The sequence below is a fragment of the Coregonus clupeaformis genome, chromosome 27 (genome assembly GCF_020615455.1).
Source record: "Coregonus clupeaformis isolate EN_2021a chromosome 27, ASM2061545v1, whole genome shotgun sequence".
Taxonomy (NCBI): domain Eukaryota; kingdom Metazoa; phylum Chordata; class Actinopteri; order Salmoniformes; family Salmonidae; genus Coregonus; species Coregonus clupeaformis.
In genome coordinates, this window is record NC_059218.1 from 23,322,176 (window position 1) to 23,337,902 (window position 15,727).

Sequence of the window (15,727 nt, forward strand, 5' to 3'; positions counted from 1 at the left end):
TTAACTCTGGTTGTCCTTCAAAAAAGTGTGAGAACCACTGCTCTAACACTGTACTTTATATTAGACTCCGGCTGGATACACAGTATCCATGAGACAAGCTGATCCTTATTTCCCAATGTTGACTGAAGTGAATGTCAGTGACAATGAATTTTTACTTTTCGTATCTACAGATTTGGTCAAACTGAATCCCACAATGACAGCCTGCAGAGGCTAAATGTATTTCTCACTGATAGTCCATTCGACCTTTACAAAGGAGGTGAGTGAGTGTCAGTACACTAAATAGACTGTGTATAAGAGAGTGAAGGGACTGAGGGAAATATTTACCTTGTGTTGCTGTGTTTGAGAAGCCAATTTCTATTGATCTCAGCTGGGCCTCTCTCTCACCTCATCACTCACTCCGGTCCTCTGGTGGTAAAGTTACCTCTGGGCTGAACAGGACACCTCTCTCCCTCTCTCTCTCTCTCTCTCTCTCTCTCTCTCTCTCTCTCTCTCTCTCTCTCTCTCTCTCTCTCTTTGGTGGTCATTTTTTTTTCATTCCAGAAATAACCAGCGCATGGCCCCCCAGCATGTGGTCTGCATGGGCGCCGCTCTACACAACATCAAAGACACGGCTAAATCATACCAGAGCTGCAGCTGCTATAGAGGAACCTTATGTCCACAACGTTACCACAACCTTAGGAGAACTGTGGGGACGTGTGGGTTGATCATCACTGCATGGTCGCTAACCTATCAATATCAATGAAAGTGTGTGCTGTTTGCTTGGGGAAGAACCCAAGAATATTACTAAAAACATAATTGAAACGAATCGTATTAGTTACAGAATGCTGTCATCCCTGTACTTTGTGTTTATGTACATAATTGTAGTTTGGTAAAGGTTATGACAATGTTTGCAAAAGAAGTAGTGGATCGTAATATGGGCTGAGTTGTTAGCATATAGTTAGTGTTTACTGTTACAGAGAAGATCACAGTTATAACTCACATTCCTACACCCTGATACAACATCCGACTTTCTGTCCTCTTCCCTGAACTCTGCTTGATAAAAACAATCCAATTATATTTTGAGTCCAAGCCCAGATATTTAATGTGTATGAGTAATGAAATATTAGTATATCTGTCCTAAACAAAAAGAGAGAGTGATGCTTTTTAGTGGTGGGATGTTCTGGGCTTCTCTCTGCTGTAGTTACAGTGACTGAACCAGGACAGGCATCAGAAAAGGGAAAGAGCTCATGGACTCAACAATAAATAGGAAAATACATTTGCCTGATAAAATACCATATCAACTCCCACGCTCCTCGCAAATATACACCCATGTTGGCTGCTAAACTTGAATTATCTGATTCATTTCAAAAATACATTAATCGATCACTAATTCCCCTACAAGGACACGAAGTACTAAACATTTTTCCGGTTAATCTCAAACGTCCTCCCCCAGTCTCTGAGTCATTGAATCCAACCCCCATCACCTGAGAGGAACTTCTAATGGACTCTTCAAAGGCAAGGAAATAACTGAGCCCCCTCCGCTTGACAACAGGATTTCACCGAGCAACAACCATGGCTTTGGATCCTTGTTTCACCGTTGATTGGCCAGCATGCCTTGTCCTCATTTGATTTGCCAGTATGCCTTGGCCTCATTGCCATTGGCTGATCTGATCAGTCACAAGCCTTCTTCAAATTATCAATTGTAATTTGCTGTAAGACTTCATCATATTCTCAATCAAAGTCATTTGGGGGTTTGGAAAATGTTTTTGTTCCGTTGTTTAATCTTGCAAAATGTTTGGTGTGGCTACAGAGGAGGGAGAGAGAGAGAGCATGTGTGTGTGTGTGTGTTAGTGTGTGAGAGGGGGTGGAGGGCAAATTCAATGGCATACCATGGCCTTCAAATATCAAAATTCACAGGAAAGTAAAATGACAAAATGAGAGTCAAAAAGGCTTTTGGCATCTTAACTCCCCAAAGCAACGTTTATAAAAAGGACTTCCACTTAAAAGTCTCTCCTCTCCCTTGCACTGAGAGAGACTGTCTGTTAAAAAGTGCTCCTTGGGGGTTGTGGGGGGCCTGTGGTCCAGTCAGGGCGGTCCACTCCGCTCTGTCTAAAACCTTCAGGCTGGGCGCTATGAAGACAAGATGGCCGCCAAGAAAAGCAGGGAGGAGGTCACCAGCAGGCCGGCGGTCTGAACCCGGCCAACGGAGTTGACGTCACCTCGGGATGGCTCGGCTGACTCGTGGCTGGTGTCATCTAGATGGAGGGGAGAGGAAAGAGGAGAAGGAGATAAGAATCACTGGAGAAGAGACATCATTCACGCGCAACGACTGAAACATGAACGTGTGAAATGGAGTAGTGGCTTTGTCCATTCCGTTGGTAGAATGGGAGAATAAGAGCCCCTTCGGAATTCTGTATCAGGAAATATCATTTTTCATACCTGGGTACACACACAAGCGCAGGCAGGCAGGCACATACCCAAAGACACACTCACACACACTCACACACACACACACTTTATAGAGTCATACAAACCTCTTGGTTCTAGGGAATTGTCCACTTTCTCATTGACGTCAAAGACCCGATCGTGAACACTGACAGTTTTCACACAATTGTCTGCAACAAAAGGAGAGAGTGGGACGTGAACATTCACAGCGAGCCCAAGATTGATTTAAAACTTTCACATAATGCAATAAAAGTCCACAGATTGAAAGAATAGAGAATCGCATGTTCTTTCAGAAATACATTTACTTGCTGGTCTGACGAACACCTTCAGTCGTAGGCAACTTCTCCTTCCATTGTCAGCAATGGTGGAAGCTGTGAAAATATTTCAGATATGTTAGGAACAATGCTTACATACTTCAATGCTAACAGCAAAGAACTGAGAGCTATTCTGTACAGACACACGTCAAACAGAGCGCTATCACACCCCAAACAAGGTGAAAATTCAATTTATTTATAGGATCTCAAAGGATACAACTTGTGATAAATTTAGCATACTGTAGCCCACATGTACGAATTAGCAATGTCAATCAACACCTGAAACACATCTTCCTATTGGCTATTGAGTGAGGGCAACATCTGCGACTTAGACTTCCATTAGCTTTAAATAACACAAACACCTGCCCCCTTCAATTTTGATTGGCTCTCGAGAAACATTCGCATCTGCTACTCAAACTTCCATTGGCTCAAATAACTGTCTGCACCTGCTACTCAAACTTCTATTGGCTCCAAATTTTGTCCACATCTGCAACACAGAATTTGATTGGCTCAGAGTAACATCACCATCTGCTATGAATGATTTGATTGGCTGCAGAGGCTGTCAACACCTGCCACTGGGTTCTATTAGCAGTAAAGTAGCACAACCCTGCTACACAGACGTCTACCCTGGCTAACTGGAATATGACAGCTGCTTCACAAAATCCCTATGGTGGCAAGTCACTTCAATTCAGGCCGCTCCATCTTCTGACCTGTCAACAACAAGACAATGTCACCTAGGACATAGTCACCAAAGTGACAAACTAGACTGCAGGTGTTTTATATTGTGTGATGTCTTGAGAAGCAATAGTTCTGAAGCCCTATCACACTTCTATACTGAAAGTAGGTTGTGACTGAGATCTTGTTCTTGTTGCTAGTTTGACAGACCCTGACCCGTGCTTGTATTCATCCCCTCTATAGAATGCCTCTCTTCTCCCCCCCTTCCCAGAGAGTACTATGTTCTGACCCCGTCATTTCCTGGCCTGCCTGGGGTCTCAAGCTGCTCTTAATCTAGACATAAACCCCCACCCACCCCTCAGGGCACTATCATGCTCTCTGTGTGTGTGTGTGTGTTTGAGATAGAGAGATAGAGAGAGAGAGAGAGAGAGAGAGAGAGAGAGAGAGAGAGAGAGAGAGAGAGAGAGAGAGAGAGAGAGAGAGAGAGAGAGAGAGAGACAGTTTGTCTATAGAGTGTCCTATAGCCTATCATCTATCTTGATATACTCTTCTTCCCCGATACTGGCAGTCGATTCCCGATAAAAACGAGCATTGTCAGTATTTCCATGACTGTAGACTGGGGTTCCCATTTTAAAACACTTAGCATGGCTATGAAACATGATAAAAATTGCCTTTAGAACTTGATGAAGAGAGTTATATTGGCAGTGTGGTGTCAATCATGGCTCTTCTGTCTGTGTCAGCGAGTATCGTGTAACTTACCTCACACCCCTACAGTGGCAGGCACTCAGACCAGACTGCACTAGCTCCCTTTCTATTCCCAGTCAGTCAGACAGACAGACAGAGCCTGGGCTCCACAATACACCACACAGCCGTGAGCTGGTTTTCTACGACCATGTCTCACGCACTGCGACACTGGATCCCTGGTTAGTCATGCCATGCATCCCAGTGGAGGAGACTAGCAGGGCAGAGTAGACAGACTGGAAGGCAGTAAACCTCATGCAGACACTCATAGAGTATAAACATAAAGTACGAACCCAGAAAACGTCCTCTCATGAACACACACCGTCCCATAAACGTCTCACACATGCACGCACACTATACACATGCAGACACTCCCGAACAAACACACACCACCAGACACACACATGACCAGACACAAGCTAGGTGCTCAGATGCCGTGTAACTTAACTCTGGGTATAGACCCGAGATGAATTGGAGATCTGATATGAATACGATGGAATCAGATGATTCCCTTGTGATCAGTTTTTATCTGTCAGAACAAAGCAAAACCCAGTGGAACAAACACACTATTGAACAGGGTTCATCTCATTATCTATGTAGATCTTCAGACTGTGTACGGAGCAGGACCTGGGCTTTTGAAGCTTTACAGCAGACAGTCAGCCCCAGTCACACAGGGAGAGACAGACTCTCAACTGTCTCCCCAGAAAATTGGATTTCTATCCCCTGAGATTTGGATCACACTTCCCTATAGGCTCTTTTAGAAAAACATGCAGCCTTAGCCTGGGAGAATCCCGGGTTCACATCCAGCCATCAGGACATGCTGAACTTTGACCCCCCCAGGCCGCCCCCTCTGATCCCCCTGATGGCTTCCTGCAGGCATCTGTCTGCCAGACGGACGGACAGACCCAGGGCCAACCGCAGGTGTCATCCATTTGATTTAACCCACCCCACGTCCCAGCGCACCCATTCCTCTCCTCTCGTCGCCTGGGGGGTTAACTGTCCACAGGGGGGGACAAAGGGGTGTCTGTCTGTCCTCTGCACTGAGTCGTTGACACCAGCACATGTCAACCCCCAAACATTTGACTTACTTGCTGTAAGTTCACAGCTCTATTGTCCAGTAGTGTTACAACATGTGCTAGTATCATCTAACAATGTAACTCTTTAGTTATACTTGACAGATCAGACACATGCAATGTGATACTGAAACTGATATCACATGGTTTACTGTGAGATATCCAGCTTTTCTGGAACTACATAGAGGGACAAGAGTTGAGAGGATGTTGGAGCAGGTTAGTGTACACCTCGGTATGTTCCCCGGGGTGTGATTACGTATCCGCCTCTTCGTTAGATTTATCCTCCTCACTGGTGACGTGTTCTGGGTGAAAAACAACCACAAGGAGGGAAAGGCCTTTAGGCCATGTGGCCTGTCTCTTTTTCTCTTTCTCTCTACCCCAATTTCACTGTAAAAGCCAGTGTGGCAATATATACTTATGGCTGTTTTGACTCCATCTTGGCTCTCCTATTTGCACATTAAACAGAGCCTGAGAGCCTGAAGTCCATTACCTGCCCCACACCATCCTTTATCCAATCCATCCAATCCAGTAGAATAACATCCTAGGAGATTGGGCAGGTCAGCATATCATGTGCCTTTAAGGACTGCCGATTCGTCAGGAAGCTTTCTCCTAAATCACACGACGTCGGTGTGAGGCGTGCGGCTGAGGCCGAGGCTACTGTGGAGTAGGACTAACTGAAGCCATCTCTGTAAGGGGAATCAGACATACTGTAGCCTAGCAGGCCGCCCGGTGCTGTCTCTTCTTTAGTCTCAGATCTCTGCCCTGTAGGGCTCCGACTCCACTTGTAAAAACAGAGCTTCAGATGCTTGTGTTCCAGAGGCCTTCTCACGAGCAGTAGAAAGTTGAGCCTGGTGAGTTTGTAACAAAGACTCTTCAGACTGAGACCACAAGAATGGAGATGTTTTCCCTCAGGCAAATGTTTGGTTTGGAACCTCTTTGCCAGGACTTGCAAAACAAAGTTCTACTTTGCTATTGTTTTTCCCGCCGCAGTCAGTTCCATGCTTGGACTCACATCATACCCTTGAATCATCTAAGTATGTTGCATTTTGCCCTAGTAGCCTGAGCTCACAACATAATAACTCTTCACTGATATCATAAATGTCCATGCCATGCAGGAAAACTGGGGTAGCACTCTCTCTGCCTTTAAGCAAAGCATTCCTGTATCACATTTCATTGTACTGTGGTACCAACAGTGTTTTTGTATGATATGTAAATGAGTGGTATTCATGCATACATGGCCCTGATAACGCAATGTGTTGCAGCATGGTGCTTGCACCAGCAGAGTTGTGGGTTTGATTCCCGCATGGGCCATACTTTATACTGAATGCTTTTGTTAACATTACGTTTATTTGAATATAAGCATGTGCTAAATTACCATAAAGATTACTATTACTCACAGATGTAGTAGTACTCTCTGCCGGGGCGGAACTCAAAACCCAGAGAGAAGGGGGTGAAGAGCTGGAACTTCTCTGAGAACTTCAAGGGTCCGTTGGGGGAGTGGGGCCTGTTACACTCCCAGCGTTTGAAGCCCTTGGCAGTGTGGTCACAGGAGCTGTAGCCGTCATAGTTGACCATGTAGAGGACGTAGTGCTCTGTCCGCTCCTCGGGGACAGAGACCAGGTAGTGGGGACAGAAAACATCCAGGTAGTCGTTTATACACACGTCGATGTGGTAGTCACCCCGGTAGAACCTGGAAGGAAAGCAGAAAGGTTATGGAGTAATATTCTTCAGGAGGTCTAATAGTATTGATACAAACATGCATTTCCATGATTCTACCGGTCTTGATGTCATCACTGATCTAATACTATTGGATAGGTATTCGCAAGGGCTTCATTGTGTAACGCTCACCTGCTGTATCATGTCAGGTCAGTGATCACTTCAAAAAGGGGAATAACATAAGACACACTAAAAGTATGTGAACTAGAGTCCTACACTAGAGAAAATGCAACTAGATGTGTTCTGAAAGACAGAGACACTTCAGATTGCCAGGTATGCCTGGTATTCATTCCTGGGGAGTGATGGGAAACACACATTCCCAAAAGCACCATACACGGTTGCATTTCTGATGCTTTTAGTGGAGACAGATTAGGTTAGGTTGGCCAGCGCGTCTCAGAGTCGCTAATGGCCCGGGCTCAGTATCACTGACATACTGCGGATGTCTTCAATACTCCACCTCTGTTCATTGACACACTGGGGCCGGGGGAACAGGCAGGGGACCGTGTCTGTGCATGCTGAGCACTGATGATCCGATACGGGTGAACTCACTCTGGCTCTGTGGGAGGTTTCTCAAGTAAGGACTGAGACTCACAGGCCAAGAAGCAGATGTTACACCCACCTAACAACCTTTCCAGGGGTAGAGGAGCACTCAGAACTGATTCAGGGTCAGGTGAGAGAGGAGCCTGCGTTGGACGGCAGTGCAGCTGTTCCCACTGACACGTACATTTCCAGGCTTTAAGAGGCGTATAAAGGGTGGTGTGTGTTGGCTGGGTCCTGCTGGGGGTATCAGGTTGTCATTATACGGATTGCAAATGTGCTGCAGGATTAGTGACTGTACTACTGGGTTTGGAGGGCCACAGAGGAGTGTGTGTGGGTGTGTGGCTGTGTGTGTGTCTGTGTGTTGTGCATTCCATGTGTGTCCTATATTGTGTGTGAGAGTGTGTCAACCTGTGTGATTCGTCAGCTATATTCTCATCTTTTTCTCCCTAGTTATAGCCTGGTCAAACATGAAACTGAAGCCTTGTTTTCTCTCTCAAAGGCCCACTTTTCTCATGCTCCAGCTGAGTGCTGTGGCTCCAGGCAGACACAGCAGGGCTTCCATCAGCCACAGTTTCAGTTTCTGTAGCTCAATTGGTAGGGCATGGCGCTTGTAATGCCAGGGTAGTGGGTTCGATCCCCGGGACCACCCATACGTAAAAATGTATGCACACATGACTGTAAGTCGCTTTGGATAAAAGCATCTGCTAAATGGCATATTATATTATTATTATACCATAACTGACAGAGGGCGACCAAACCCCAGGAGCCACCAGTAAGTATCACTTCCTCAGCCAGCGGCACTCTGGGATAGCCAGCTTGGTCTGTCCATTAGAGAAGAGAGTTCGACTAGATTTTCGTCTGACCGAGAGGTGAGGAGTGGTCACCTTTCTGAACATGACGAGCGGAGGATTTATGTCAGATGAGCTAACAGGGACAGCAGAGAGGATTACTCTGGCCCTCCTAGAGAGTATGTTCACCACAGATACACTGAGAGTGATAGTACCTCATATCGATCCACATTGAGCCATAATCTTGAACCATAATGCCTAGACATATGTCTCAGTCTGAAGCTCATTAGCACCTCAAGTGTGAGTTTTCAATATTTTTGTGAATGTCTTCAGGCTAGAGTAATGCTTGACAACTCACAGACGGAGCTCAACTGGGAAATCAGCGTTTTCTCAGAGTTCTTTTGTGAGTTTGCACAAAAACAATGACGAATGAGGATACGTTCAAAGTCTCTTACAATGAACATAAATGTGGCAGACAAGGAAATAAATAACTCTAGCTTTAAAACTGACGACAAGATAATTAACATAATCTAGCTGTAAAACTGATGACAGCATCATTAAGAAATCAACACCTTCATTTGTTAATTCAGTTGTTCTTGTGTTCATTTGTTCATGTGACGCGATGAGCCAATAAAGTTTAAAAATGAAGACACCCAAATCCTATCTCTATTCGTCTTTGGGATTAATGACGCTTGATTGGCTGAATTACTCACAGCCACTTAGACAGGCTCATGTATGATTCAGGGCCAAGCACTCTTAACAAAGCACTCCCATTACGATAATCTTTCTTTTTACTCCTCTCATCCTATCTTTGCTCCTCTTTCTCCCCCTCTCTTTCTCTCTGGTGACCAAACACGGGTAATGAATGGTTTGCACCCTGGTTCAGAGGAGGAGAGGAGGAGGGGAAGAGGGAGAGAGGCAGAAAGCCTTCCTGGTGTTTTCTATAACACATGATTACAGTGGGGTCAGAGCAAGGTCAGATTCCAATGGTTTTATAACAATGGGGAAAAAAAAGGAGACACTTTCCCTGCCCAGACCACATGAAACTGCTGACCTGTCCCGAGCCACACAATGGGACTATAACAAATGACTAAATACGAACTAAATGGTCATCGGAGCAAACATTACAAGGTTCAACTGCACTCTCTCACATAATTACATTGTTTTCCATTGAAAACCTATGAGTCAACAATCATAGCTAAAAGCAGTCTCTGTGCTTGGGTTGTAAAATATTCCCTTGGTATCTATTCTCCTGACATTTGCTGTGCCCCCCCCCCCCAGAGTTCATTTCCTTGACCTCTAGGGGGAGCTCTTTAGGTAGGTAATTTCACCACTGTGGCCCCACAGGGTAGAGGCTAATACATCTGGTCATTTGACCCTGGGCGCTGATGTCACCATATGGAGTCTATCTTTCCCTCTGCCTGGTGTTTCCCCTTCTCCCTCGGGGCAGGAGGACCTGACCCCCATCCACCCGGCCCATCATTCATAGCACTGGGAACCTGTGCCACTAACACCACCAGCACCATCAGCCATGGTTCAGACATCATTACCTCCACTGATTAGTGATCACACACATCTGTGCAGACAAATGCACACACACACACACACACACACACACACACACACAGAGAGCTGTCTGCCAGGGTTCAGAGTCAGACTGGGTGTTGACAGCAAAAAAAGATAAGAAAAGAGAAACTATAAAATAATAATATTTTATCTTTTTTTTGTGGTAAATTTCCGTGGGAACAAAAGGTTTTGTCTGAGCTTGTCAGACAAGGGCAAGAGTTTTAGATTGTAAACCCATTGCTGTTCGTGGGAGGTAGGTCCTACATGGCAGGAATATTACAATGAGAGCAGCAGAGAGAGAATATAGACAGAATATAGACGAGTGAGAACCAGAGTGCTAAGGGGAGAAACAAAGAGAGAAAGAGAAGTTCACAGTAATTCTCAGCTGTTTTCCATGAATGACATAAGAAGATAAGTCACAGTACAGGACAGGTTAATGAAAGGTGATGCTAGTCTGGTGGTCAAAGGGTCAAATAGGCAGCATGGAGTGAGTGTCACTCAACACACACACACAACACGCACTCACGCAGCACACACACGCACGCACGCACACACACACACACACACACACACACACACACACACACACACACACACACACACACACACACACACACACACACACACACACAGACACAGCAGGGCTCCGTCACTCACTCAGTGCTTAACCCCAGGGGCTGACAGCCAATACCTTAAACCCCTAGTCTCAAGGCAGACCATCACACAGGTTGCCATCACACTGACTTATGGCAGAACTGTGCTCTACCTCTTTTTACATGCACAGGGTGCTCAAGCCCAAGGATACAACACACACACACACACACACACACACACACACACACACACACACACACACACACACACACACAGATCTCAGGGTGTTCTCCGTCTAGCTCAGAAGCCACATAACTCGAGAAGCCCCAAGCCTTGTTAAAATAACCCTACTAAATATGGCACACTCAGCACCTTGGACAGAACTAGCAAGTGTAGCACATAGCCCTAGATCATAGAAACAGACGCCTAGATCTACAGAAAACAGAAACATCAATGATGGAACGTGAGCTTGGATCGCAAATAGATTGCCTGTCTAGGTGGCTAGATGCTCCCTATCACTATCAGACATTCCACTCCCATAGGACAGGAGGATATCAATCTGACACATAAGAGCCTGACCAGGGGTGAGAGGTCACTGACAGACCATTATTCAGCTAGGGCCTCTGTATTTGGCCAATGTCTGAGCCAGTTGACGGGGATGACCCCAGGGTCGTCCATCTTAGGAGCTGCTGTGTAGGTGGCGGGGCTGCTAAGGGACGGAAGGGGAAGTTTAAAATGGTGGATCGATGAGGCTTAGAGCAAACAGAGCGGCCCAGCCCCCTCATTAAACACAAACTCACACACAGACAACATTCACGCGCGTGCACACACAAATGAATACATACATACACAGACACAAGGTAATGGTATAAGCAGCCGTGAACTATACAGGAAGGGTCTACCTCAGTTCGTGTTTGACTAACATGACCGTGTTTGACTAACATGACCCTGATCTCCCTCACCGGGCTGGAGTTTTGACATTTGACCCGTCACTCCAGGGGCGATTTGAACCCCCGTGCCGCCCTATCACTTTACTGCACCCAAGGGAACTCCAACCCGCCCTGCCCTGGGCCAAACCAACCCTGTATAGTGGTGAGAGAAAAAACCACAACGTCTGGACTCAATCAACCACCCATGACAAGGCACCACAGCATTCACACACACCACCAGTCATCCACTAGTGAGGTCTCACCCATATCAAAGTGGGGTAAAATTGACTAAGGTGAGTAATAGTGTTGTGTGGGAAGATGGTAAAAAACGAAACGATGCTGTTGGATATTTGTTGTGTTCAAGGTTGGGAAAAGTCAGAAAGACGAGAGATGAGCTTGAGAGGAGAAAAGAAAAGAGGGAAGGGAAGCAAGGTGAAAAGAGGGAGAAAAGGAGGGATGAGAAGAGGGGGAAGAAGGAGGGATGAGAAGAGGGGGAAGAAGGAGGGATGAGAAGAGGGGGAAGAAGGAGGGATGAGAAGAGGGGGAAGGAGGGATGAGAAGAGGGGGAAGAAGGAGGAATGAGAAGGGGGGGAAGGAGGGATGAGAAGAGGGGGAAGAAGGAGGAATGAGAAGAGGGGGAAGAAGGAGGGATGAGAAGAGGGGGAAGGAGGGATGAGAAGAGGGGGAAGAAGGAGGAATGAGAAGGGGGGGAAGGAGGGATGAGAAGAGGGGGAAGAAGGAGGAATGAGAAAAGGGGGAAGAAGGAGGGATGAGAAAAGGGGGAAGAAGGAGGGATGAGAAGAGGGGGAAGAAGGAGCAAAGTGGGAATAGGAGAGGGAAGGAAAGAGGGATGTGCTCATGTCAGATGTAACATGGGTACCGTAGAACCAGAGAGGGGTCGGTAGATGCCTGTTAGGGTGTAAGAGGGGGTGGTCCGGCCGCCACTGAGGGGGAACCATTCTGTTCTCTCAACAAACAACAGCAGGCCCAGAAAAAACAGCACATGTAAAATCATGTAAGGGCTAAACATAGAGCGCCCTCAGAGTGCCAGGCATGCCAGTGCCAAGTCACAACACCTGCCCCCCTCAATCTCACCCCTCTAAGCCCCATAACCCACCTTTCACCCCCGCCCCCCACCCTACCCCCTCTCCTCAGCACGGAGTGTCTGTCAAAGCCTCCTCCATCAGTCCACAACCAGAGCTCCACACATCCATCCACATCCACGTCCACACACACCACCTTAAGAGGCAGTATTTCACATTCACATATAATATAACCCTCCAGGAGGACATATCTCAAACTCAGCCATTGTGACTTTTCATTGGCAAGTTTGATATCCACATTTAAAATTGATTTAAAATGGCAACCCACGGCTAATATTCACACAGTGGGCCCATTAAAGAGTTTCATAGCCTAACTCTCACACACAGAGAGTTTAGCGATGCAGCTCATATTGTTCTGAGATCAAGGCCAAAGGACAGCAGGAAAAAAAGCTGGTCCAGAACCACAGGCCAAGATCCAGCAGACAAAAGCAGCCCCACCCCCGATATCATGGATGGACCAGCCCAGACATTCCCTTTACCAGCTGGTCACATGGCCCTACAGCACCTGATCAGGCCTCGCTGAAGCCAACACTGACTCATCCTGTCCTTCAAAACTGATTCCAGATCTGCTCTCCCAATCCCAGCCCTAACACTAACCATTAAAAGAAGAGAAACAAATCTGATCCTGGGCCAGCTGTCTAAGGGCTAATACAAATCACATGTCACTGGCTGCTTATATATTTGTCCAGGGATTTACAGTGTCTTTCTGATGATAGAGTAGGTAATAACAGAGCAAGATAGCTTCTTTTGATAGATCACCTCATGACAGGCCAGTTTCCGTCCCAAAGAACATTGAGTCAGACACTTCTCTGTCTGAGGTACGATGCCAGAGGAATAGAGATGTACAGTAAGACAGATGCTCTGTCGCCCTCAGACCATCCATCCACTCAGTTTTGGATCAGTGTATGTGTGTTATTAAGCCTGGCCTAGCAGTTTGGATCTCATCTCAGTATCGTCATGGACGGCAGAGCTGAGCACATGTTCAGGTTAAAGAGAGAGAGAGAGTAACTCTGTAACAGAGATATGTGGTAGTAGTGATGATACCGACCAGTGATGGTTAACTCGCATCCCATCCACACAAAAAGCTGTGTGAATACGTGTAGGCTATGTGTACGTGTGAATGTGAATGTGTGCGTGCGTTTATTTGTGTGTGGGGGGGCAGGCTTTTTGTCTATCTGCTGCTGCCAGTGCAGAAGGAGGGCTGTGTGCTGAATCATTATCACTGTGTTTTAATGAGCAGACTGTAGTGATTAGCCACATACACTGAACCATGGGCCACCTCATTTACCACACCACTTGATGTGATTGTTATTGGAGTGGAGATACTACCCTAATGCCACTTCTCCTCTCACTCCCGCACAGTCACTGAGTGTCCTTGCCTCAGAGAGAGAGGGAGGGAAAACGAGAGAGAGAGAGAGAGAGAGAGAGAGAGAGAGAGAGAGAGAGAGAGAGAGAGAGAGAGAGAGAGAGAGATAGGCGAGTGAGCGATAAAGCGTGAGGCAGAGAGAGATAGAGGAAGAAGAAAGGAGAGGGGAACAAAAGAGGGAGCGAGAGGGAGAGAGACAGGAGAGAGAAAGAAAGAGAGAGAGAGGGAGACAGAGTAAGAGAGCGAAAGAGAGGGGCAAGCGAGAGAGAGACAGAAGAGGAAAGAGAGCTGTCTGTTGAAAAGCATGAAGTGCAGTTCCAGCAGGCCTGGAGCCCAGTGCTGTGTACATAAATGCACCCCCCTTGTGAATGACAGGCATGCTAGTCCCTCATCTACCCCATGTGGAGAGGGGAGCAGGGAGGCTGCAGCCGTCTTAACCCTTACTGTCAGCTCACTTTACGGCCCTACAGTACAAAACACTCTGCTGCAGGCGCTCACTGTTATGGCTATTGGCTAACCTCTACCCCCGTCTTAAAACCCTAACTGCCAAGTAACCATAGTGATACTGAAACAGTAAGTGCATAAAGCCTGTATGTCATCATCTCTACACATAACCATTTGTGCCTTCTATACGTTCTTCACATAATGGACTATAGACTAACACAGGTAAAATCATGGAATCCCACTGGACAAATACGTTGGATCATCGAATTTTGGTTGAGGTAAATTTGACTGAAAATAAAACAAGCCTTGAAACTCTTACATCGATTTGTGGTTTGAAAAGAGACATGTTTCATCTAGGAGGAAGGGCCTTGTGTTGAGTGTCCCTTGGATTTTTCTATGAGTCAGAGAGGGTGGAGGGGCTTATTTTAGGTTTGCGTGTTTCCGTGTAAAGCTGTCACTTGATTAGCGTACACATCTGTCTTTCCTTTCAGGGGCACAAGGTAGGTAGTCACATGCGTTAAGTACTGTAGCAGAACGCTTCAGAACAAAGGTCTCGAAGACCAACGTATCCATGACCACCAGTGAAATAGAGTGTGTGTGCCCACATGCGTGTGTGTGTGGAAGGGGGTGTGGGCAGGGTTTAAAAACACTGTGAACCCACGTCAGTCAACATACACATTAAAAACACACGACTGAACACACACGGCACTCATCATACACACAGGAACACACAGTGCACACTTGACGTGCTCAACACTTCGTAGATAGTGTTTATCCTTGTAACAACAACCAATTACAAAAACATGGAGGCTTTTCACCAGCCCTGCTGGCATCTGTACTGTTATGTTATACTGATGCATAGGGTGTGTGAAAGGCTGGCTACTGTGTCATCTATAATGATTGTTTCAAAAGAAGGAAGATCAATCAATAGACCCCAATATCTCATTTAAAGGCCTATGAGTTTTTCCTGATCATGTGACCTGACCATGAAGATCTCTGGCTCTAGCTCAAAGCTATAACAGTGTTATACATTTGATACCCCAGAAGAAGAATGGACTCTACAGCCACAGGTCAAGAGGTCATCATTAAGGTCTAATCCAGTCTAACCCTGTTAGTAACCCTAACCCAGCATAATCCTCCCTCACAAAGCTCCTCTCTCTCAGACAGCAGTAAGTGATGATCCGTCAGGTAGAATACACTCAGCTGGTCCAGTCTATACACAGGAGGGATTACTGACCAAGGTGTGTTACTGGGAGAAAACAAAATGGGGGCAGGTGGGAGGAGTAAGTCTAATGTGTGTATAATGGGGTTGTACATGATCTGTGACTGTGTGTTGAAGAGTTATGGTTTGTATGTGTAAGGGGTTGGATGGTGGCTGTGTGTTGAAGAGTTATGGTTTGTATGTGTAAGGGGTGGCTGTGTTGTGTGTATTATTTTAATGGATTGTGTATGAT

General features: G+C 46.3%; 1 protein-coding gene across 2 annotated transcripts in view; it reads right to left on the reverse strand.

Moving 5' to 3' along the window:
* Positions 1–324: 324 nt before the first annotated feature.
* LOC121541639 (ephrin-A5) overlaps positions 325–15,727 on the reverse strand; it is a 50,674-nt gene continuing 35,271 nt past the window's right edge. Inside the window, exons 2-5 of one of the 2 annotated variants that reach the window (XM_041850803.2) lie at positions 6,625–6,917; positions 2,730–2,795; positions 2,514–2,594; positions 325–2,234 (exon numbers count right to left, since the gene is read on the reverse strand). In XM_041850803.2, coding sequence (XP_041706737.1) covers positions 2,110–2,234; positions 2,514–2,594; positions 2,730–2,795; positions 6,625–6,917 — 565 coding nt within the window. In that variant the 3' untranslated portion in view covers positions 325–2,109. Of the gene's footprint in view, positions 2,235–2,513; positions 2,595–2,723; positions 2,796–6,624; positions 6,918–15,727 lie in introns of both variants that reach the window. The other variant, XM_041850802.2, reaches the window with a different exon arrangement.